Source organism: Tachysurus vachellii, chromosome 1 (assembly GCF_030014155.1).
Source record: "Tachysurus vachellii isolate PV-2020 chromosome 1, HZAU_Pvac_v1, whole genome shotgun sequence".
NCBI lineage: Eukaryota > Metazoa > Chordata > Actinopteri > Siluriformes > Bagridae > Tachysurus > Tachysurus vachellii.
This window is the reverse complement of record NC_083460.1, coordinates 42,230,762-42,253,810: the sequence shown is the minus strand read 5'-3', so window position 1 is coordinate 42,253,810 and position 23,049 is coordinate 42,230,762. Positions and strand designations below refer to the sequence as shown.

Sequence of the window (23,049 nt, the reverse complement as noted above, 5' to 3'; positions counted from 1 at the left end):
TGCCGACTTCACTGACATGCAGATCCTGGACGGGGACGACGGAGTCCTGCGCTCTCCGAAAGGAGAACCTGTCCTGAGGGACATTGTCCAGTTTGTTCCCTTCAGAGACTTTAAAACGGTGAGTCTCTCATAGGGTTGCAAAGGGGCGGAAAGTTTCCGGTAAATTTCCACAGGAACTTAATCTGGGGAATTTTGGGAATATTCTGAATTGGAAACTTTACGGGAATTTATGGAAATTTACGGGAATTTATGGGAATTATTTGGAAATAAAGGGAAATGTATATAAACTATATCATATACAAATACAAAGATAAATAAACATTTTGTTTGGTCATAAGCAGACGTGCATGCAAGATAATACTCATTTTAAAAATGATGTCTTGACTGATTTAATTGTAAGTAGAACTTGAATCGATTCTTTCATTGCATAACACATTCATAATAAACATTATTATGCTTGTAATAAACTTAATTATTGTAATAAACATATTTCCCTATAATTGCTGTAAAATGAAAGCATCCCCCACCCTTGTAGGCATTAATATGTGCTTAATAAGTACTAATAAATAGCCAACATTCTATTAATATTCATGCTAATAAGCAACTAGTTAAATGACCCTAAAATAAAGTGTTACTGTGCATGTTATGGAAGAATGTAAGTACCTGCAGGGGGTTTGACCTCAATGGCCCTCCAGTAAGCAGTGTGCTGTGTGTAAGTGACCGAGGAACGCAGGGTACAAATTCAACTTAAATTGCATTAAATCTTGTTGTTTTAAACACAATTATGCTGCAAGATTTTTTTAACTACATTTTAGTTCCTTGTTATAGTTTATTCCCATATATTCCTGTTAATTCCCATGGAAAGTTTCCAGCCTTGAAAATTCCCGGAATTTTGCAACCCTAGTCTCTCATCACATCACTACTGTACAGCTCCAGTTACTTTAATATACAGTAGAAGCAAATGAACTTTGATGAAATGAAATGAAATGAAAATTTTATGTTTTAACATTAAAAGAGCGTTTTTTAAAGAGCACAGCGCTAATTTTAAACCATGTAGGCTTTCTGCTGTAGAAGACCTTTTGTCAGCCAGACAGAATCAGTTCAGCAATGACACTTAAATGCTCCTTAACCTCAGTCTTTCCCCACATAGTTTTTTAATATAAGCCTTGGGGGGTCACGGTGGCTTAATGGTTAGCACGTTCTCCTCACACCTCCAGGGTTGGGGGTTCGATTCCCGCCTCCACCTTGTGTGTGTGGAGTTTGCATGTTCTCCCCGTGCCTCGGGGGTTTCCTCCCGGTACTCCGGTTTCCTCCCCCGGTCCAAAGACATGCATGGTAGGTTGATTGGCATCTCTGGAAAATTGTCCGTAGTGTGTGAGTGTGTGAGTGAATGAGAGTGTGTGTGTGTGTGTGTGCCCTGTGATGGGTTGGCACTCCGTCCAGGGTGTATCCTGCCTTGATGCCCGATGACGCCTGAGGTAGGCACAGGCTTCCCGTGACCCGAGGTAGTTTGGATAAGCGGTAGAAGATGAATGAATGAATATAAGCCTTAAAGCCCCAATATTATAATATGTCCTAATTTAATGAAAGATTTTTCAGTCCTTTTATGTTAATGGAAAACAAAAAGGTTTTTGAGACACAGCCTAAGATGCTCCGGGTTATCATCATTCTAAACCCCGCCTTTATCACGATAAGAGGAAAGGCTGCCTTTAGAGAAACAGCGAGGTTTTAGAATGTTACAGCTAGTTGCCTAGCAACAGAGAGCCAATCAGAAACTGAACAACGCTTCAGTCTCATCGGGTGAAAATCAGGACGTAGCTGAACATCACTGAACAAAAACGGCTCGGTGGATAGAGTCAGGAGACAAAACACTGTAGAGAGGGAGAAATACGTCACGCCGAATAATTAGCTTAAGTTGGATATCAACAAACGAACGTCAGGTCGAATACAAGACAAAGTTAAGAAGAGCGATAAAAGACAATAAAGCTGTGAAAGATAACAGAAGCTGCTCGAGTGCAGAGACACAGAGCTGAACTTTTTCCCTCACTGATGTGAAAGCGTGAGACGAGCCGTTATTTAAAGAGGACGAACGCTGGGTTTATCCAATCAGGACTGTTGTTACGTGAATATGTAAATAAGCAGAAGGTTAATCCAGGGTTTAGGAACGTACAGTGTGAACAAGGTCAGGTTCTGAAGATCCAGGATTCAGTGTTAATCCCAGGTAAAGTCTGAGCAGTGTGAAACCTCAGACTACAATAACCCAGGACTGTGTTTATAATCCCAGGAGCTGACTATGGAGATCTGTTGGTCTACACAACGTATCGCTCTCCTGTATGAACTGTTTAAGGATGGATTGTTATGTTGAAATTTTCCATAAGGAGATGTTTATTACCTCTTATGCAAGGACTCTTCTGCGTCCTCACTTTTACATTTTGTGTGTGGAATCGATCATCTAAAGAATTAAAATCTGTTTATTTTTTCAGGCGTCTCCTGCTGCACTGGCGAAGTGCGTCTTAGCCGAGGTGCCCAAGCAGGTCGTCGAGTACTTCAGTCACAAGGCCATTCCTCCCATGAATCCTGTTTTAGACTCGATGCCCAGCTCCATTGCCAACACCCCAGATTAACACATCCACCTGTGTCCTGACCTCCACTCCGTCCCTTCACACCTCCGAGTGCGAGACGCGAGAACGTCCATGCTACAAACACTACATCTCCGTTCCGTCTCCTTGTTTATACGCACTGCGTTTCCACAGAAGAAGGATTCGTTCTTCTTGGATCGTGTCTCGTGTTTGGCGTCGTGCCAAAATCATTATCGTGATCATTATCTGTGCTGGAATCTTTGTATAAACCTTCCCACTACACTTCCAGACCTCTGACCCCTGCCAGCTCTCTGCAACTTCTCTGCTAAGGCCATCTCTTTATTTTTTTATCCTGTGCCTTTACAGGACCGTTTCAGTGTTTGCTCTGTCTGTCTGTCTGCTGTGTTTATCTTCACCGCTCCACATATTTTACTGCAGGCTTCACGCTGGCTTTTCACCACCACGCTTTCGGCAACAACACGCCGGATTGAGTGCGAGCAGAACGGACGTTACCTGATACTTAGCTATAACCGCTGATATCTGTAACTCAGAATTACTTATATGAAAGCAGGATATCGTCATAGGCGTAAAGCTTTCGCGCTGAAAAACAGGAACACAGAAAAAAGAAATAACAGGAAAGCTACACTTACTATTAGCCAGCAAAAATACAGTAAGAAATGGGTCTCGTTTGTATTTTTTTAGACAATCCACCTTGTTTGTGTTCATTACACACAACTGTATTCCCTATGCACTCTTTACATACTGATAATCACATGGTATGGATTTTAACAACAAATAACAAACAGGCTAAAAACAAATGATACACATGAGAACTAGAACTGCGTCCCAAAGCACAGACTCACGTGCAAATCTACAACATTAACCTTATTAGGCTTAGTGGTTAGCACATTCTCCTCACACCTCCAGGGTTGGGGGTTCGATTCCCGCCTCCACCTTGTGTGTGTGGAGTTTGCATGTTCTCCCCATGCCTCGGGGGTTTCCTCCGGGTACTCCGGTTTCCTCCCCCGGTCCAAAGACATGCATGGTAGGTTGATTGGCATCTCTGGAAAATTGTCCGTAGTGTGTGAGTGTGTGAGTGAATGAGAGTGTGTGTCTGTGCCCTGTGATGGGTTGGTACTCCGTCCAGGGTGTATCCTGCCTTGATGCCCGATGACGCCTGAGATAGGCACAGGCTCCCCGTGACCCGAGGTAGTTCGGTTAAGCGGTAGAGAGTGAGTGAGTGAGTGAATGAATGAAAAAGCTAGCGTGTGTTTATACTAACATCCGGCTAGTACACAAAATGCTAATGATAATCATAATGATATAGCGCATGTGATGAGTGCGTAGTGCGTAGTAGGTGATTTGGGACGCAGTTGCGGTCTTATGTTAATTTTTTCCTCAACAAAAAGAAAGAGAGGCATCGATGCTCTCTTTATGTACAGTATATCTAACGTGTTAACGTGTCGAGTCCGATAGATAACAGCAAGATTGTTAAGTATGTGAGAAAGAAAAAAAAAACAATATCAGAGCACCAAAACTTTGAGAAACAAAAACAGGAGCAAGCTGTAAATTTAAAACGAATGTCGTGTGAAATCCGTAACTGGTTATTTATTTATTTAGTTATTTATTTATTTATTTATTAAACTCCCGCCCATCTTTGGAGCCAGCATTTTGATTCCCCTTTTTCGCTCTACATTTACAGCTTTCTGTACAAGTTTGCTATGCATTATAACTTCTTTACTTCAGACCAAAACACTAGTCCTGTTTGTTACCACGTTGCAGCTGGAGTTCTGCAGGGGAACAGATCGCTTACGTAGGCAGCTCGGTATCAAAGGAATCTGGATATTATTATCAGGATATTTTTGTGTTCTGTCTTTCATTCACCGTTTCATTTGCATTTCTCGCTTCCACGATCGAGTCGTCGTTCTTCTGCGAGAGCAAAAGCGAAATAAAAATAAACAACGGAGAACTCGGAGAACTTGGGTAGGAGTTTTTGGAGAGCGAGCAGAAAAGCAGGAGATAATGGAGGAAGATTGTTTTTAGGAAGATAAACAGGAAGAAACTTGAGCTTCAGACATGGGACTTTCTTCCATGCTCTGAAATTCAGTTGTTCCTTAAATCTCTATATACAAATCAGACAGTGTTCTGAGATTCCTTGAGCATTATTATGTCGCTTTGTAGAAGCCAACATTGTGTTTTCTTATTTCAGCTTAGACAAAAATTTATAAAATTTAGCCTAGAGCTTTTGAGCCACATGCACCAAATTTGGCCATGTTGTAGACGCTGGTCTGAAGTTTGTTGCTATGACTTTTATAAGCGATCCGAGTACCGGTACTTCTGGTACCAGGTCTCAAAGTGGCCTTTTTTCCCATAGACTCCCATTATAAACTTTGGAGGTTTATAACTCGGCAAGCGTTCGAACTATCTACACCAAACTCGGCCAGCTCCTTTAGGGTGATACTCTGAACAAACTTTTAAATTGGTGTACCGACTGGCCTTTCGGTTGTGCCTCAGCCCCGCCCCCAAAATATGCAAAATCAAAAAACTTTTTACAACATGGACATGTGACATATCAAAACACTCAGAACAATGAGGGGAACTTCCTCAGGAGTATTTGGATGACATTACATGCTCATCTCCACTTGCCTCCAAATGTTTTGGCACCCTATCTTTCTGTCCACTTGCCTCCAAAAGTAACACTGACCCTTATGTCCACTCGCCTCCAAAAAGCACCTGCCTTTGCGAATACTTGCCTCGTCAAAGCCAACATCAAAGTTTGTCGCGACTAACTTTACAAATCTAGTTAGTATTTTTATTGTTTTGTTTCTTTAAAGTCATTAATCTGCTTCAGACGATACGACAAATTCATTTGTACAACTTTTAGGAACTCATCAAATTTGGAATATACGATGATCGATAAAGGACAACAGAAAGTTTAATTGGTTTATGAATCTTTTCTCTACTCGTATTTCCTTATATGTTGCAGAGAAAAAAGACTTTCGGCTGAAATCGTGTTTATTAATAGAACAGGACCACTTTACATTGTTCGGTCTGGACTCTAAAGGTCAAGCCGAGACGATCGTTTCATTTAATTGGTGAATAAACTCTATGCATCTTAATAAGTGAGCTCAGAGAGACGGTGCAGGAAAGGAGGAGTAATTCATCTTTGTTCATCTTTAACAGTTAATACTAAAGATATGCAGGAGCTCACGTAAGGAATGTTGGGACGGAGGAAGGTGTGTCGATTACACGAAGGCCAACGACAAAGGGAGTAAATTAAATATAAACAGAACGTGACGTGCTCTTGTAGGACGAGAGGAAATGATCTATAGGAAATCGATTCTTGAGTTGATTCTTGATTCTTGAGTTACTGTCATCGTCCTCTCATGTTAGTTAATCAGACAAAATCATCGTCAATAAAAAAAACGCAAAACGCGACATCCTTAAACTTTCCTGTGGCTGAAAACTCACTGACTGTTATAAAGCTCTGACTGGAGACTCCTTCCCTAAACTCTTCATAAATAAATAAATAAATACATAAATAATACAGTAGGTCTCCTTACAGAATACTTCAGCATATCGACTAGTTTTCTTTTTGGTAATCAAACTTTATGTGTTATGGTTAGGAGTTTAGTCCGACGCGCGAGTCCGTGAACGAGATGTTACCATGGAAACGTATTCATTTTAGTCCGCGTACACAGGCGAGATAATTAACAGCAGATTGAGTATATTGTCAGATTAGCGTTGTTATTTCAGGTTTTAAATTGTTACCTCGTACTATATTTTACATTAAAGGGAGAAACAAAACTCTCTTTTATACGTATTTTCTGTGTCGAAATTTTTTCACTCTCACGTTACGTTTAAACACCAAGCGCCGTTCTAAAACCTTAGTGTTGTGAATTACATGCAGATATTTTCACTAATCTGAATAAAGAGCCCAGAAAACCTTTGGGTGTAAGACAAGAAATGTAAATATGACCGAGAGAAAATAGAACAAATAATCAGCGCAATGGTGTAAAATAATACAGCGTTTTAATAACAAATATTTTTTTAGGTATATTAAAAATTCTATAATAACAAGGAGTGTAACAATCAGACACTTTGGATTAATTCATCATTTGGAAAAGAAATAACTGAAAATAGATTAAAATTACGAAACGGAAAAAAAAAAAACGTTTGATCCGGCAGTAATTGTTATAATCGATTATTATAAAGAGCGACGTGATTCGATATTAAAACGGTTCTTCTCTTTATCATCTTTAATCTCGATTTAATGATTTAATTTGAGCAAATTTGAGGATCTCGGTCAGAGGCCACTACATAGAATCTCCCTGGATCGTTATTAAAACCGTACAGTGCGTCTCTGGGCTTCTGAAGCACATCTCAGTGTGAAGTACAACAACTTACAACCCGAGTTATTCAGATGGAAACTGGTGTCTTTCTGAAAGCTAAGGGCCTTTTTACACCCGGCCACTTCATGTGTTTTCTCTGATCTGATATCTATCTGATTTGTTAAAACTGTTCCATTTACATTAGGCCACAAAAATGTGTCTCGGCGAATCGGATATCGATCCGATCTTTCTGCTCCCGCCCAAAATGCTAATATATTTTACCTCATTTCCGGGGTAATTGAAACGGAACACACTTTGGTGTGTGCGGTTTTCAGAATGCAATCAAAAAGAAGACGATTAAACTGGTTACGACGTTTATGCTACAAAAAACAGTGTTTACTGTTTGCTGCGTTTTCGCTGGCAGCAGCAGCGCGTTTTAAGCCCCGACGAGACGCCTGGGTGAAAGATCACCTGAGTGACGTACTTCCGTTTGGGAGGAGTTTAGCGCTGACGTATGTGGCTTGAACAACCACATTCATTTACACCTGTCCAGCTTCATCTGAAACGCGTCCCAGACCACCTCCTGAAGGGGTTTGTACCATCGGCTTTATATCCGTCTCCAAAACGTTTCGGAGGGCATTTAGACCTGGTCTTTTTACCGTCGGATAGCTATCGGATCACAGAAAACACATGAAGTGACCAGGTTTAAAAAGCCCCTAAAAATGTCTCACTTTATATTTCCCAGTGCAATTAAGAAAAAAAACCCTAATTGTCTGGTTTAGCTTGAAGCTAATTATCCATGTAAACGCCATTTCGAACTACGTAACAGCCAATTATTTTATCTGTTTGTCGTATTTGTATCATTGAGTTAAATTATTACAGAAAGAAAAAAGGAGTCTGTTTTTTTTTCATACAAAATCAACTAAATAAGACGTTTCAGCCCAAAGCAGTTCTGACTTAATGTCCTGAAAATGATTTGCTTTGTAATCATTGTGGAGTTTATGTGTTTTATGGATTTTCTCAAATACATGTTGATTATTATCAACATTATTAACGCTACAGTATTATTTTACGCTTGCGGTCCCGTTGGCAGTCTGTATTGTTTTGGTTTTTTTGCTGTTGTACATGCAAGACTCGCACGTCGCTCGGAGCTGCTTTACGTTTGCGCTTCAGACGTGGAAATATGAAATCACGTGTATTATCGTGCATGAACAACCGCACGCCGCCGACCGCAGCATGCCACTTTACTGTCATCGACTCCCGAGGCCTAGCGCAGCTCCGTATGGTGCACGGTGCCTAATGCAATGCAGATGAATGTAAATAACAGCAGGCGGAAGTTGATCTGTACGTAAATACTTTAATATTATTTACCAGAGAAATCACCAGTCGCAAATAATCTGTAATTAAAAAAAATGAAGATTTAAATGAAAGCTCTTGTAGCAAAAGGTGGACTTGTACATTGCGTTTTATAATAACAATTAATTATGTATTTCAAATTTTATTTTTTCATTTGTTCTTTCATTTTTTGCAGATTTATTTTATATCTAATTCTTATGTTAACTATTTATTTATTTTATATTTATTAATTTATTTTATTTCTTGATTTCCAGTCTGTATTATTCCTGGGCTGCGTTGCACGGGCACTAGATCCTTTCTGTTGCAGTGGCCCTGATTCTCCATGAATAATTCTGTACACACACACACACACATACACACACACATACACACACACACACACACACACACACACACACACACACACATTCCCCACCCCCTGCATGGATATGCTTGCTCTCCTCTGCTTCTCAGCAGCAGTACACAGAGCACAGAGAGCTGCTGAGATCCACAGTGTACGAAATCAAAAGTCCATTACAGCGAACTCTTCTCGGCCCACACATGAAACATTGATCAGGTCAAAGGTCAGAATGCACTGCTCAAATGTAACATGACTTTATTGTGTTTCTGCGTATATACTGTACCTCCTCCTTACTTGTAGAGATCATTTAACCGCTTAAACACAATCCTCCTGTCTTTCTTTCTTTCTTTCTTTCTTTTTTTACTTTCTTTTTCTTTCTTTCTTTTTCTTTCTTTTTTTGAGTTTTGACTCGGGCCTCACAGAATCCCTGTTTTGAGAGCACTGTAAATTACTGCATGCATTATTCAGTGTATAATGTGTTTGTTTCTTTGGAGTATTACGTGGTGTGAGGCGACTTTGTCTTTGCCTCCTGCAATGCTACTAATCTTGTACTGTGTGCTTCTAATCCTGCATCAAGGCCAATAAACCTGTCGATGAAACAAACTGAAATGATGGTGTGTGTGTGTGTGTGTGTGTGTGTGTGTGTGTGTGTGTGTGTGTGTGTGTGTGTGAAAGAGAGAGAAAGAGAGAGAGGGAGACAGACAGAGAGAGACACAGAGAGAGAGAGATACAGAGAGAGAGACAGAGAGAGAGAGACACACACACACAGAGAGAGAGAGAGAGAGAGACAGAGAGACAAAGAGAGAGAGAGAGAGGGAGACAGAGAGAGAGAGAGACACAGAGAGAGAGATACAGAGAGAGAGACAGAGAGAGAGAGACACACACACAGAGAGAGAGAGAGAGAGATACAGAGAGGGAGAGAGACAGACAGAGAGAGAGACAGACAGAGAGACAGAGAGAGACACAGAGAGAGACACAGAGAGAGAGAGAGAGAGAGGGAGACAGAGAGAGAGAGAGACACAGAGAGAGAGATACAGAGAGAGAGACAGAGAGAGAGAGACAGACAAAGAGAGAGACAGAGAGAGAGAGAGAGACAGACTATATATACAGTATTGTGCAAAAGTCTTAGGTCACCACCAGCTTTGTTGTTTATAAGTGTTAATAGCCATTCTATATTTCTTTCTTTCTTTCTTTCTTTCTTTCTTTCTTTCTTTCTTTCTTTCTTTCTTTCTTTCTATCTACATTTATTTTTGGTCTTGTAATTCTGCAAAACATGTCCATACAATATAAATTCAGAACAAAATGTATTCTTCACACACACGTCAGTATTTTGTTGGTGAGGTTCAGTCAGGTCAGGATGTGCTAGCTCAGTGATTAGGGTGTTGGACTACTGCACGGTTTAAATCCCAGGGCCACCAAGATATCAGTCCTGTCCATACAGTACTGTACCACTCCATATTAATCCTCATTTACTCTGCTGTGTAACTCATATAAATGTAAGCAGCTCTGGATAAGGCTGTAAATGTTGTGTGACCTGGAGACTTTAAGAGACTGAGAATCGTCTGTAATATTATACCAGGCTCCTTTCTGCACTTCTCAGAGGTCTTCTTTAGATTTAGGTTGTGTTTTATTTCCTTCTCTGTCCTATACCGCCTCGCTAATATTCAGGCCGGTCCATGACACTGTCAGCACTTCATCAATTGTTTTTATCTCCAAATCTGATGATCGTTGCAGTAGCAGTGTGTTTGGCATCATTATCATGCTGAAAAATAAAACCACTCTTAAATTAAAACCCGGCCGTTCTTCTCGGCGTTCATGATCCTAGCGATTCAGACAATATCATGTCAATATCACCAACATCGCTGTCAGAAATGAAGCCCCAAACCAGAACACAGTACACAGACCCTCCATAATATTTCACCGAAGGTCACAAGCACTCATTCCTAGCCTAAGACTCGAAAATATATAAATTAAACAAGACGTATATTATTTTATCTTATCTTATCTTATGTGCTAATCAGGTAGCCGTACTAGCTGCTCACCAGAGGCACCATCGATCTCTGTGACTTCTTTCCAAGCTTCATTTTTGTCTATATATTATAGATATAGATTATGTTGTATATAAAAGGAAATCACAATGAAAATTAATTTCTCTTACATTTTTGCACATCAAAGTGGAAACTAACTGCAGTCATTAGTGGGAAACCGAGGACCACATCAATCATCTCATTTGCATAGAATTGAGAAAATGGCGGCTCAATTTCCATGTTGCTGCTTGCAGCTGTCACCGAAATTAAAGCTCACAGATACGCACATATGCATATATATATATATATATATATATATATATATATACATATCGTCGCTGTCGGGCGGAAACCTCGTATGTCCAAATTTGGTCAATTTCATATTTTTTCACATATCGATGCTTTTGGTCAGTCCCCACGTGGGTCTGTTATTTTTACAAGTTATTAACCAATCTAAAGTCTTGAAAATAGCTTGAGCGCAAATATCATAACTCCATTGGACACTTCAACTGTCCACCTCTTCCTCACTCCGTGGGAGAGCTTCACGGCATATTTCTCCTCAAGAAGAGTCGCAACGAATCAACACGTCTTCTGAGGTAAATGTCTTCAAAACACTGGGCTCAAAGAAAAAAAAATCTTGACCCCCGCTAGTTCTGGTGCTCGTCTGAGGACAGGAATTTAGCACAAGACAATCCACTGCAACGCGGACTAAACCCTGTGTACTGCAGATAAGGTACGCCGTTTTTTTAATGTCCTGAAATATAACGGTTTTGGAGATACGAGGATTCCGTCTGACAGCGACGATATATATATATATATACATATATATATATATAGAAGCAACTGCTGCTCCCTTGCTAGCATGAACCACCTTATAATAAAGTATGGATGTGTTTCACATTCTGCATTTGACATTTTTAAAGTGCTTTTTTTCATACGCTGTTCAGAGGAAGCGAACTCAACAGTACACAAGATCGTAAGATCGACGTGACCCTCGGAGCTGTGCGAGGTTCCGCTTCTTCATGATAGCGCTTCACACTTCTCGTCTGCTAGCATTTCATTTCCCAACAGGTCCACTAGGTCAAGTTTTTCGGTATCCACACTAAAGGCAGCCGAGTTTGAGCTGCTCTCAGCTTCCCTCGATGGCCTTGGTTAATTTATGTAACACTCAGAGAGCACAGTGAATGGCAGCAGTTGCCATGGAGAAAGCAGAAAGCAGTCAGATGAGAGCTGTAGAGAGACGGACCGAGAGAAATCTGGAAGAAATGTTGAATGAAGCGAAGGCCAACAGTGACCCGCTGAACCAGTCGGAGAAAAGATCCGCTGTAAACGTTCTTCACTCACAGGGACTGTGTGACTCATCAGGGCTTCTGGCTGCACTCAGGATGATGCTGATGCTGATGCTGTTATTGATTGAATAAGAAAAAAAAAAAATCTTTAACCCAAACTGACGGAAGGATAAACACATTCCACTTTCCACTCAAATGACAATCAAACAACAAAAAAACAACAAAAGATTGTTAAAAGAAGCTAACACAACAACAAAAAAGAAATTATACAAACATTAGACTACATGACTTTTATGATTATTTTATATTTAAGAATCTAAGAAAGGTCAAAAAAATCCTTGTGGAACAGGAAACTAACATCAACAGAAAAATTATGATAAACTGAACAAAATACAGGGGGTCACGGTGGCTTAGTGTTTAGCACGTTCACCTCACACCTCCAGGGTTGGGGGTTCGATTCCCGCCTCCACCTTGTGTGTGTGGAGTTTGCATGTTCTCCCCGTGCCTCGGGGGTTTCCTCCGGGTACTCCGGTTTCCTCCCCCGGTCCAAAGACATGCATGGTAGGTTGATTGGCATCTTTGGAAAATTGTCCGTAGTGTGTGATTGTGTGAGTGAATGAGAGTGTGTGTGTGTGTGTGCGCCCTGCGATGGGTTGGCACTCCGTCCAGGGTGTATCCTGCCTTGATGCCCGATGACGCCTGAGATGAGGCTCCCCGTGACCCGAGGTAGTTCGGATAAGCGGTAGAAGATGAATGAATGAATGAACAAAATAGTTTTATTTTTCAGCTTTTGTTTTTTTTTACTTTAAGCTTTTTTTGCATCAACATACTCTGTATTTCACTTTGGTTCAGACTTTTTTTGAACATTTCCCACAACGTTGTGCTACCTAACGAGAGCGAGTGATGCGGCAGCACTTTGAGTGTGTCGAGCTTCGTCTCTTTTCTGTACAGACAAATCAACATCCAAAGACTTTCACGTTAACACCAACATTGTCGTCATCGTGCTTGACATTTTGTAGATCATGAGATGACAAACGCGAGTCATTTACAGCGCTGTTAGTAAGAACCATATCATCCTGTCTATGTTATTCATTCATTGGTATATTACTATTCAATTAAAATGTTTTTTTACAACGTCGCTAGTCCGACAAACTGAAATTCGGACTTTGTGCTATTTTGGTTTAAAATCTTGGATTTTTTTTTAATTGACTTGGCTTTCATTTTCTTTCTTTTTCTTTCTTTCTTTTAATTTTTTTAGATTTATTTATATCAACAAATATAAAGAATTTGCGTCCCAGAATTGTACACTAGTATTGTCAGATTTTAATTTGAAAGCTGTTTGTGAATTGTGTTATGTTTTATAAAGTTATATCCCCTCACACTCCACTGTACGATATGCCGCCTTTATTACTTCCTCCGTTATCACATCGACTGCCACTATAACACGACTGCTCCTAGCTGACTATCAAATTATTTTTCAATTGATTTGCCGACGAGAGTCTCGCTGTTTAAGCTCCTCTAGCTGAACTATCCGTGTCTCATTGTGCTGCTCGGGAAGCCTGCCATGTGCAAACACACTCGAGGGACGCTGCATGCCAAGCTGCTGATTTACAGCACAATTAAAGGCGGCTCAGGCTGTCCAAACACTCGCTGGCGACGACGATCAGCGGTGCATTTGAGCCTAGAGACCAGGTAGAGTTTAAAGAGACACTCAATTCAGGCACTAGGTCTGTGGATCTGAGCCACTTTAATGCGTTCAGCTGTATTTCTCCCTGTAGGCTTCAGGACTGGTGATTGTGTTGAGATTCACCCCGTTAATGAGGAAATGAATGATTTGCGTCAGCGAAGTAGGGGGTGTGTTAATTAGACGTCTTTTCCTTCCCGAGCGTGAGTGAGCGCCAACTCTGATTCGGTTTCAGCTCTTTATCTGGATTCTGTTCTTCTCTTGCTTTTGCTTCTCTACTGAGCCTCTGAGGTACAACACAGGCAAGAATTATACCATGAGGCCACAATTTATTCTTTTGAAGCCATAAACTGATCTAAGCATCGCATAGGCAAGAATTACGCTTCTTTTACACTAGCAAGCAACAAGTCGCGAAAGCTAAAACACGGGAAAAATGACAGACAATTTCTCATAAAGTCTCATTGCTTAGATTTCTGTGTCCACAAAGCTCTAATGATTACATTCATTCATTCATTCATCTTCTACCACTTATCCGAACTACCTCGGGTCACGGGGAGCCTGTGCCTATCTCAGGTGTCATCGGGCATCAAGGCAGGATACACCCTGGACGGATCACAGGGCACACACACACACACACACACACTCATTCACTCTACACACTACGGACAATTTTCCAGAGATGCCAATCAACCTACCATGCATGTCTTTGGACCGGGGGAGGAAACCGGAGTACCCGGAGGAAACCCCCGAGGCACGGGGAGAACATGCAAACTCCACACACAAGGTGGAGGCAGGAATCGAACCCCCAAGCCACCGTGCCCCCTCTAATGATTACATTTCCTCTGGAATTATGAACACGAAGTGACGTAGTGAGTTTCAGCTGGATTTTAACTGGATTTAATAGATGTTAAAGAAATCTAATAAAACAGGACCTTTCCGCTTTGGTTTTCTTGTTTAATTCATTACGTCCCACCAGAAACTCTTCCATTCATCTTCAAACAGAAGAAAGCAACGTTTCCTCTGATTATGAATTCGTGTGACCGAGATAGTGAAATGGCATTTCGAGATTAAATGTTGATGGATGTGATTTCCTGTTACGCAACGGTGCAGTTTTTGACTGCAGGTTAAAATAAGTATCTACTTCATTCCCTAAACAATTATCTTCTTCATAATGTCAGACAATGCCGAGGACGTTGTTTTTGTCCTGACAGATTGGAGAAATGACAGCAATTAAGAGCTTGTGTGTTTTGCAGCACTGCTAAAGCCAGACGCCAGAAATCCTGAATGAATTGTTTTAATTCTTTGACACACACACACACACACACACACACACACAAATATGTCTGAAACACTACTGAAGAATAAAGACTCACCTTCACATGTATGTTATGTGGAAATGCTAAATAATTTCATATTAGACTGAACCATAAAATGCATTACTCCATGTCCGATCTCCCTACATGATGATTTTCTTTTTCAGTGTTCACTAAATAGATATTTTTGTTGTTGTTATAAAGCAGCATTAGTGAGTCCATGTAAAAATTGTCCAGAACATGATTTTGTGCTGCTCCCTGAAATCTTCCTGAAATCCCTGCGGAATTAGAGCGGTCTAAGCTGTCAGGTCGAATCCGTCACGTATTTTATATCATACAGTACGTCATCGCAGATACATCCTACATCATGCAATATACATGTTAGACACAAAAGGAAGTCCAGGTAATCTCATCAGGATTCTGAAGCCAGACGAGACCATTGAGGAGAAACCTAAATATCAACCGTGTGGGAAAAAAGGCTGTAAAAATCAAAGCAAAATCAGAGTATAAGACAGAACCAAAATTTAAAGGGACTATACATGGACTGTTTACATTTTCCTGGCTTGTATGTACAGTATATGATGTAACTAGAGATATTATAAGAAAGCTACATGGTTGTGTGTCTTAAGAATGCTTTTTCATTTATTTTTGTAATTATATATTTACATTTACAGCATTTAGCAGACACGCTTATCCAGAGCGACTTACATTTTTATCTCATTTTTATACAACTAAGCAATTGAGGGTTAAGGGCCTTGCTCAGGGGCCCAGCAGGAATCGAACTCACAACCTTCCAATTGGTAGCCCAACACCTTAACCACTAGGCTACCACATCCCCAGTATAGTATATTAATTATATATCACTATAGTATAATCACTCACTCATTTTCTACCACTTATCCGAACTACCTCGGGTCACGGGGAGCCTGTGCCTGTCTCAGGCGTCATCAGGCATCAAGGCAGGATACACCCTGGACGGAGTGCCAACCCATCGCTGGGCACACACACACACACTCATTCACTCACGCAATCACACACTACAGGCAATTTTCCAGAGATGCCAATCAACCTACCATGCATGTCTTTGGACCGGGGGAGGAAACCGGAGTACCCGGAGGAAACCCCCGAGGCACGGGGAGAACATGCAAACTCCACACACACAAGGTGGAGGCAGAAATCGAACCCCCAACCCTGGAGGTGTGAGGCGAACGTGCTAACCACTAAGCCACCGTGCTCCCCTCTGTATAGTATATTAATTAATAAATTAAGATGAGATAAGACAATTAATTAATTAATAAACCCTTTTGCCTATTTTGCCTATATGTTCCTAACAGAGAGGTTTTCAATGACATAAGTTACATACCGCCGCTTTAACAAAAGTTACTATAAAGTAGAATTCCAGAGATTTTTTTTACGCTGGATTAAAGAACAACACATTATACATTTGATCTATTTGTAGTTTTTTATGTTTAGAAATTTTATATATAGATTTAACGTTGTTGAAGCGTTCTCATTGACGTTATAGTTCCGTTAAGTGTCTAAAAGAAAACTGCAGAGTGTCTCATTGATAAGAAACATCACGAATATATCAGAGAAAATAAACGTCCGACTGGTACAAAGTGCTGACACTGGAGACTCCTTCAATAAATGATAAATAAATATCTCTTTATAGAAAACCTTTATTAATCATAACGCTGTATGTTTTGCTTGTTTATGAGGAGAATCTACACTATAAAGCCCTTGCGTATGAGGTGTTAATATAATAATAGAAACGATGAGTGTATTTGAACGAGTGCACTAATATTAACCTGTGATTTGTCTTTGAAAATGAATGAACCCCTTTCGACCAATCAGAAAGTAGAATTCAAAAAGCACTGTGGTATAAAATAATATAAAAGCAAACATGATGTCTGTTGTAAATCGATCACGATGTTTACGTCTGTAAGCATGCGGCGTTTAAAGACTTTCGTTAAGAGCTATTTCTGTCACGGGTCTGTGAGCTCAGGACTGTAAATTTGTGACTAAAGGTAATTCTATCCTCAATATTGTATAAAAGTAAAAACTTCCTGCATGTATATTGATGATTTTCCCCCCTGTTTTTGCAATAACATATTCCTGACAGAGAGGTCTCCAATTCCCCAGAAGTTACTTACTGCCGCTTTAATAAAAGTTACTATAATTAGTATAATTGCACTTTTTATTTATTTGCCTTTTTTCTTTTTTCTTTTTTCATTTTTACATTAATTCAATCACTGTGAGTTCAGAATCTGTACTACTCAAGTACTACAGCTTTGAGCTTTGAGCTTTGATGAACAAACCATCGCTGCTGTGCTGTTGATCTGTTCACCTGTTTGGACAGCAGTTTCATCAGAGCCTTCAATTAAACCAGTGATGTTTGATGTTTGTCCTCTCCATTGTTAGCATTTCTGATGTAAATCCTCAAAGCACCAGGGCGCAGGCTCACATCTCTGACTGCGGCCTTAACCTTTCCTCTCGGAGACGTTTCGGCTCTGAACCTTTTTCATTTTTAGTTCTTCAAAGTTGAGTCTTCTGAGATTGATATATAATTAGCATGTAATTAACTTTATCTCTCAGAGCATACGAGATTCCGCTGGAGTTCCACAACCGAAGACTGTTTATTTCGACAGTATCACGCAGCAATCAGACTTAACCGAGACTTCATCATCATTTGGGTTCAAACGAAAATGATTCTAGAAGAGATTTGGATGGGAACGAGAGCTGAAAAGGTTTTTCTAGTTCGTTTAGGAAATCTTCCTGACGCTGCTGTTTTGGAGGAAGTGCACACACTGGGCAGACTGCTTGTCGTGTCAGACGTCCATCACCACGCTGTGAAACTCAAAACCACTTTGGCTTTGCATTTCACTCGCGAGTAAATGGTGTCTGAGGTCAATTTAGAGAAGGTTTAGATGTCAAATAAATGTCAGGTGAAATAGCTCACACTCTGAAGCATGCGAGCGCCTCACACCTAAATGTCTGAGTCTTAAAACGCATAACACACAACAGTTCTAGCTATGCTGATCCCCATCGATTTTATTTTCAAGTGAGTCCATTTATTTATTTATTTGTTTGTTTGTTTGTTTGTTTATTTGTTGATTTGTTTCATTTTATTTGATTCATTACATTTCATGTAATTCATATTATTTATAGGTTTGATTTGCCCAATTGATTTATTCAGTATCCCACAATTAATTTAATTTCCCATTTGAATCATTCAGTGTCACGGGAGTCATTTAATTTCACGTTTGAGTTACTCGTTGTCACAGGATTCGTTTTATTTTACATTTGATTTATTCGGTGTCATGTGATTCAATCAATTTCACATTTGAATCATTCATTGGCACGTGAGTCGTTTAATTTCACGTTTGAATCAATCTTTGCCACGTGATTCATTTAACTTTACATTTAATTCATTTTCACATATGATTCATTTTGATCAAATTGATCTATTTTTTCCCCCATTGATTCTGTTTTAATACCGACCTGTTCATTATTGATCCCCATGCAATGACAGTCCTATTCTTTACTAAAAATTCACACATTTTTATGTGATTTATTTATTTACAAGCGTCATTAATTTTTACTTTTTTTTTTTTTTTTACCTTTGACTCATTCACCCCCACCACATTTGATTCATTCATTATCACATGTGCTTCTTTTTAGCAGATCTGTTATTTATTTATTTATTTATTTATTTATTTTAATGGGTAATTATTCTTTTTTTCAATGATTCACTTGTATGAACATTTATTTTGCCTAGTTATTTTTGTTTCATGATTATTTCCACAATTCATTTATTTTTCACACGTGACATTTGGCACGTTTTTTTTGAACGATCACATGATTAGTTCATTTTAAAATTTAAGTTATAATACTGACTAAAGAGAACCTTTTTCTAGCAGACTTTATAAACGATGAAATTCAGAAAAATAAATGATGAAATTATGCGTTCATGTGAGTATCTACAGACCTACAGATGTATGTGTACGTATATATTATGGCGAGTTTACTGTTGTCGGTTTCTCCTAATCTGCCTCACACTGAGGTCATTATATTATAGGAGTGCATAATGTATAATGTTTATATTCAGCTCCATGGACACACATCATGCTGCTTGTGTTGGAATTAGTGCCTCATAAAATATGAAATAAAGCATTTTGCATGATAAAGAATAACGACTGTACCGTTAGACTCATTTCAGGCCTATAGGAAATTAATGTGCTTCGTTACCTTCAGGCTTTTTTTTCTGTTTGTTCATAAACGTGACCTCTAGGGACAAATCAGTCATGTTTTATTCTTTTCTCTGTAGTTGCGATCTTAAAGCACAATTAAGGGAGAAATAAAACAATTTTCCTCATAAACCTTGAACACAGCCAAACCCCAAATACACCAGATCGGAAATGCTCATCATTTAGATTAGAAATCTTATTTATAGAGTTGAGAGCAAAAGTTTGTGTACCCCAGGAGTTGGATTTACAGTGTGTTCTTTTACAGATTTTGCTTCATGAATAATAAATAATCATAAAATGGTCAGTTATTTTATAATAAATGTGATAATTACTTTCTCTTTGTATTTTACTCTCTCTTTCTCACTCTGATGTACAGGTTCCTGTTTTGTATTCGGATCGCAGAAGTGCATATTTTTTCTTCTCTTTTCTATAATTACAATTAATCTGACTTTAAAACTTTGTCCCGAGGTAGTTCGGATAAGCGGTAGAAGATGAATGAAGTCCTGTATCCTTGGTGGATGACTACAAACATGGCCACCTTGGACTACACTTCCAAAAATATAAGAACATTCAGTCATTTTAAATATGCACAGCTGTGGAAAGAAAGAAAGAACGAGAGGAGTTTTTTAAATTGCAGTAGTAAATATAACATAATTAATAATATCAAACTCAATCCTAAGGTTATACTGAATATGAGGAACAAATTAATAGTGAAACTGACATTTTGGACATGATATGGCAGAGAGTTTTTAGTTTTGCTCTGTGAATCTGACATGGTATCATACTGTAAGTTAAAAACTACTTTCCTAAATAACGTTTCTGTCGTTTCCGCTGATCGTGCCGCTAACACCGCTGTAGTAACTTCTTTAGTAAATTAGTGTATAACAATAGCAAGATTTGTTTTTATTCACTTACCCACAAGTTAAAAATGATGCTGAATGTGTTGTTGAAGTAAACTGCGGTATTCACGGTTCTTCAAAGAAATTTGGACCCACTGTACGTGTTCCTGACACCATGCACCAAACGCCAATTTTCTGGTCATTAAGAGGAGTCAAGTGGGAATGTTCAGTGGACCAGTACCTCATATTCTGGGAATGTACATGACCTGATGAATGAAACCAAGCTTCATTCGTCATGAAGTACAGCGATAGGTCCAAATGTCCGTCAGCAATCACAGTCAGCAATCACAGTCAGCAACCCTCACTCACTCTCATCTTCTACCGCTTATCCGAACTACCTCGGGTCACGGGGAGCCTGTGATCTCAGGCGTCATCGGGCATCAAGGCAGGATACACCCTGGACGGAGTGCCAACCCATCACAGGGCACACACACACACACACACACACACTCTCATTCACTCACACAATCACACACTACGGACAATTTTCCAGAGATGCCAATCAACCTACCATGCATGTCTTTGGACCGGGGGAGGAAACCGGAGTACCCGGAGGAAACCCCCGAGGCACGGGGAGAACATGTAAACTCCACACACACAAGGTGGAGGCGGGAATCGAACCCCCAACCCTGGCGGTGTGAGGCGAACGTGCTAACCACTAAGCCACCGTGACCCCTCAGTCAGCAACCACGTACGGTAATTTACACCTTTTGCTTTTTTCTTTCAGTTCCTGCACACGTTATTCTGTACGGTTTGAGGTTCAGAGATTTTAGCACACGTATTTTGTGATACACCGACTTGTCTTCGAGTTGATTTTCAAACCTGCTTGAAATGGTGAATGTCGCAGACGGCTTCGGGTGCCCGGACCGACGGAGGCCTCGATTTCTTCATGTTTGCGACCGAGCCGGTTTGACACCATTTACAAACCAGACTCTGAATACAACAATTAGCTGGTGTTTTTTTTTCCTGGGTACTTGTTGGCAGAGGCCTCGATCGATCCGCTTTGCACATAACCTCCCAAACAAGCATTATTCTCTGTTCCAGGGAGAACACGATGTGCACATAAGGACTGAACAGGAAGGCAAAATGAAGCCGGTACACTGCACACGGTGCGACGCCACGTCACCAAACTGTCGGCAGACTGAGATCAAGGGGCTTTGGCCTCCTCTAAACAGCTTGGTACCGTTACAGGCGGCAAGCTACTTTTGTACATGGTGTACATGTGGCCCATGTACATTTCTGTACACACTGAAAAAGTGTCAAATTATTCTTTTTCTCATGCAGAGATTTTTTTTCTCTTTATAGGCCTGAAGGATAATCATTCCTAGATCTAAATAAATTCTGTTTACTGTTATCCTTTTTTACGCAGACTGCTGCTGTGTAATTATCATTCATACTTCACATTCATTTCATGCCTGGAAGTTTGCCAGCAAGTTTCATCTGAAATCATTTCAGTGGTTCTGTTTAGCAGCTCTTATGATCTTCTGAGCAAGTCCTTGATAAATCTACTGCAGTTTGACTTGTAAACATTTGTATTAACTGTAGAACAAAATGAACTGTGACATACTAAATGTGCAAATTTATCACCTAACGCATTGAACTTCGAGTGTTTTCTGAATGCTACGTTCTGACTACATCAAAAGTCATTACTCTGATTGTGCAGAACGGAGTAATTATTGCGTGTCTGTATCTACAGCTTCTGTAATACTCTGCGATTCTTCCTAAGGATTACTGATGTCTCATGAGGACCCGCGTTAATTGGATTGCAGTTCAGGGCCAAGATTATACAGATGTCTATTTTGTAAAAAGGTGTGACTTGGAATGAATATGTTAAGACACTGTGTTAATATTTCAGGAACACAAAACAGTAATGAGTGTACTGTGCCTTGTGCACATAAGTATGACTATTTCATGAAACTTTACAGTCACTCTCTCACTCACTCTCATCTTCTACTGCTTATCCGAACTACCTCGGGTCACGGGGAGTCTGTGCCTATCTCAGGCGTCATCGGGCATCAAGGCAGGATACACCCTGGACGGAGTGCCAACCCATCGCTGGGCACACACACACACTCTCATTCACTCACGCAATCACACACTACGGACAATTTTCCAGAGATGCCAATCAACCTACCATGCATGTCTTTGGACCGGGGGAGGAAACCGGAGTACCCGGAGGAAACCCCCGAGACACGGGGAGAACATGCAAACTCCACACACACAAGGTGGAGGCGGGAATCGAACCCCCAACCCTGGAGGTGTGAGGCGAACGTGCTAACAACTAAGCCACCGTGACCCCCTGGAACGTTACATAGATGTAATATGTAACCACCAGTTATGTATTTGGTTTTATTTAAAGTTTAGTTTGTTGTTCTGAAAAAGGACACCAAGCTAGAAGCAGTCAGTGGTGGTTCAGGTAGTTAAGGCTTTGGGATGTTGTTCAGAAGATCAGGGTTCAAGTCCCAGCACTGCCAAGTTGCCACTGTTGGGCCCTTGATTGAGGCCCTTAACCCTCTCTGCTTCAGTGGAGCTGTATCATGACTGACCCTGTGCTCTGACCACAACCTCTAAAAGTTGGGATGTGTGAAGAAAGAGTTTCATATACATGCTGTGATGTACAGTATATAAATGCTTCTAATTCTAAACTTTTCTAAGCGGCCTTCAAACGTCCCTCAGATCGCAGTATTTTATGACCCCTAAAGCCTCCTAGATCCTCCTTAATGTCAAGCGAGACTTGTGTAGCTATTCTGAGTGCAGAAAAGCTTTAAAAGCAGCACGAAAGGAATATCAACTAGTTTGTAAAAAAAAAATCATATCCACCGTCAGAGAGAGAGAGAGAGAGAGAGAGAGAGAGAGAGAGAGAGAGAGAGGATGTGTAGGAGGAGTAAATAAGAGACAGCATGTTCATCTCCATTCACCATCTCTTCTCAGTAAACAAAACACAAGAGGAGTCGGTGGATTCGGTGTATAAAAGACTTTTCCTT

At 40.2% G+C, this 23,049-nt stretch overlaps 1 protein-coding gene across 1 annotated transcript in view; it reads left to right on the top strand.

Moving 5' to 3' along the window:
• The window catches only part of cpne7 (copine VII), a 59,525-nt gene extending 56,139 nt beyond the window's left edge, over window positions 1–3,386 (top strand). Inside the window, exons 15-16 of the mRNA XM_060865604.1 lie at window positions 1–118; window positions 2,484–3,386. The exon at window positions 1–118 is cut by the window's left edge and continues 119 nt beyond it. Of these exons, the coding sequence (XP_060721587.1) occupies window positions 1–118; window positions 2,484–2,624 (259 nt within the window). The 3' untranslated portion in view covers window positions 2,625–3,386. The remainder of the gene's footprint in view (window positions 119–2,483) is intronic.
• Window positions 3,387–23,049: the final 19,663 nt, after the last annotated feature.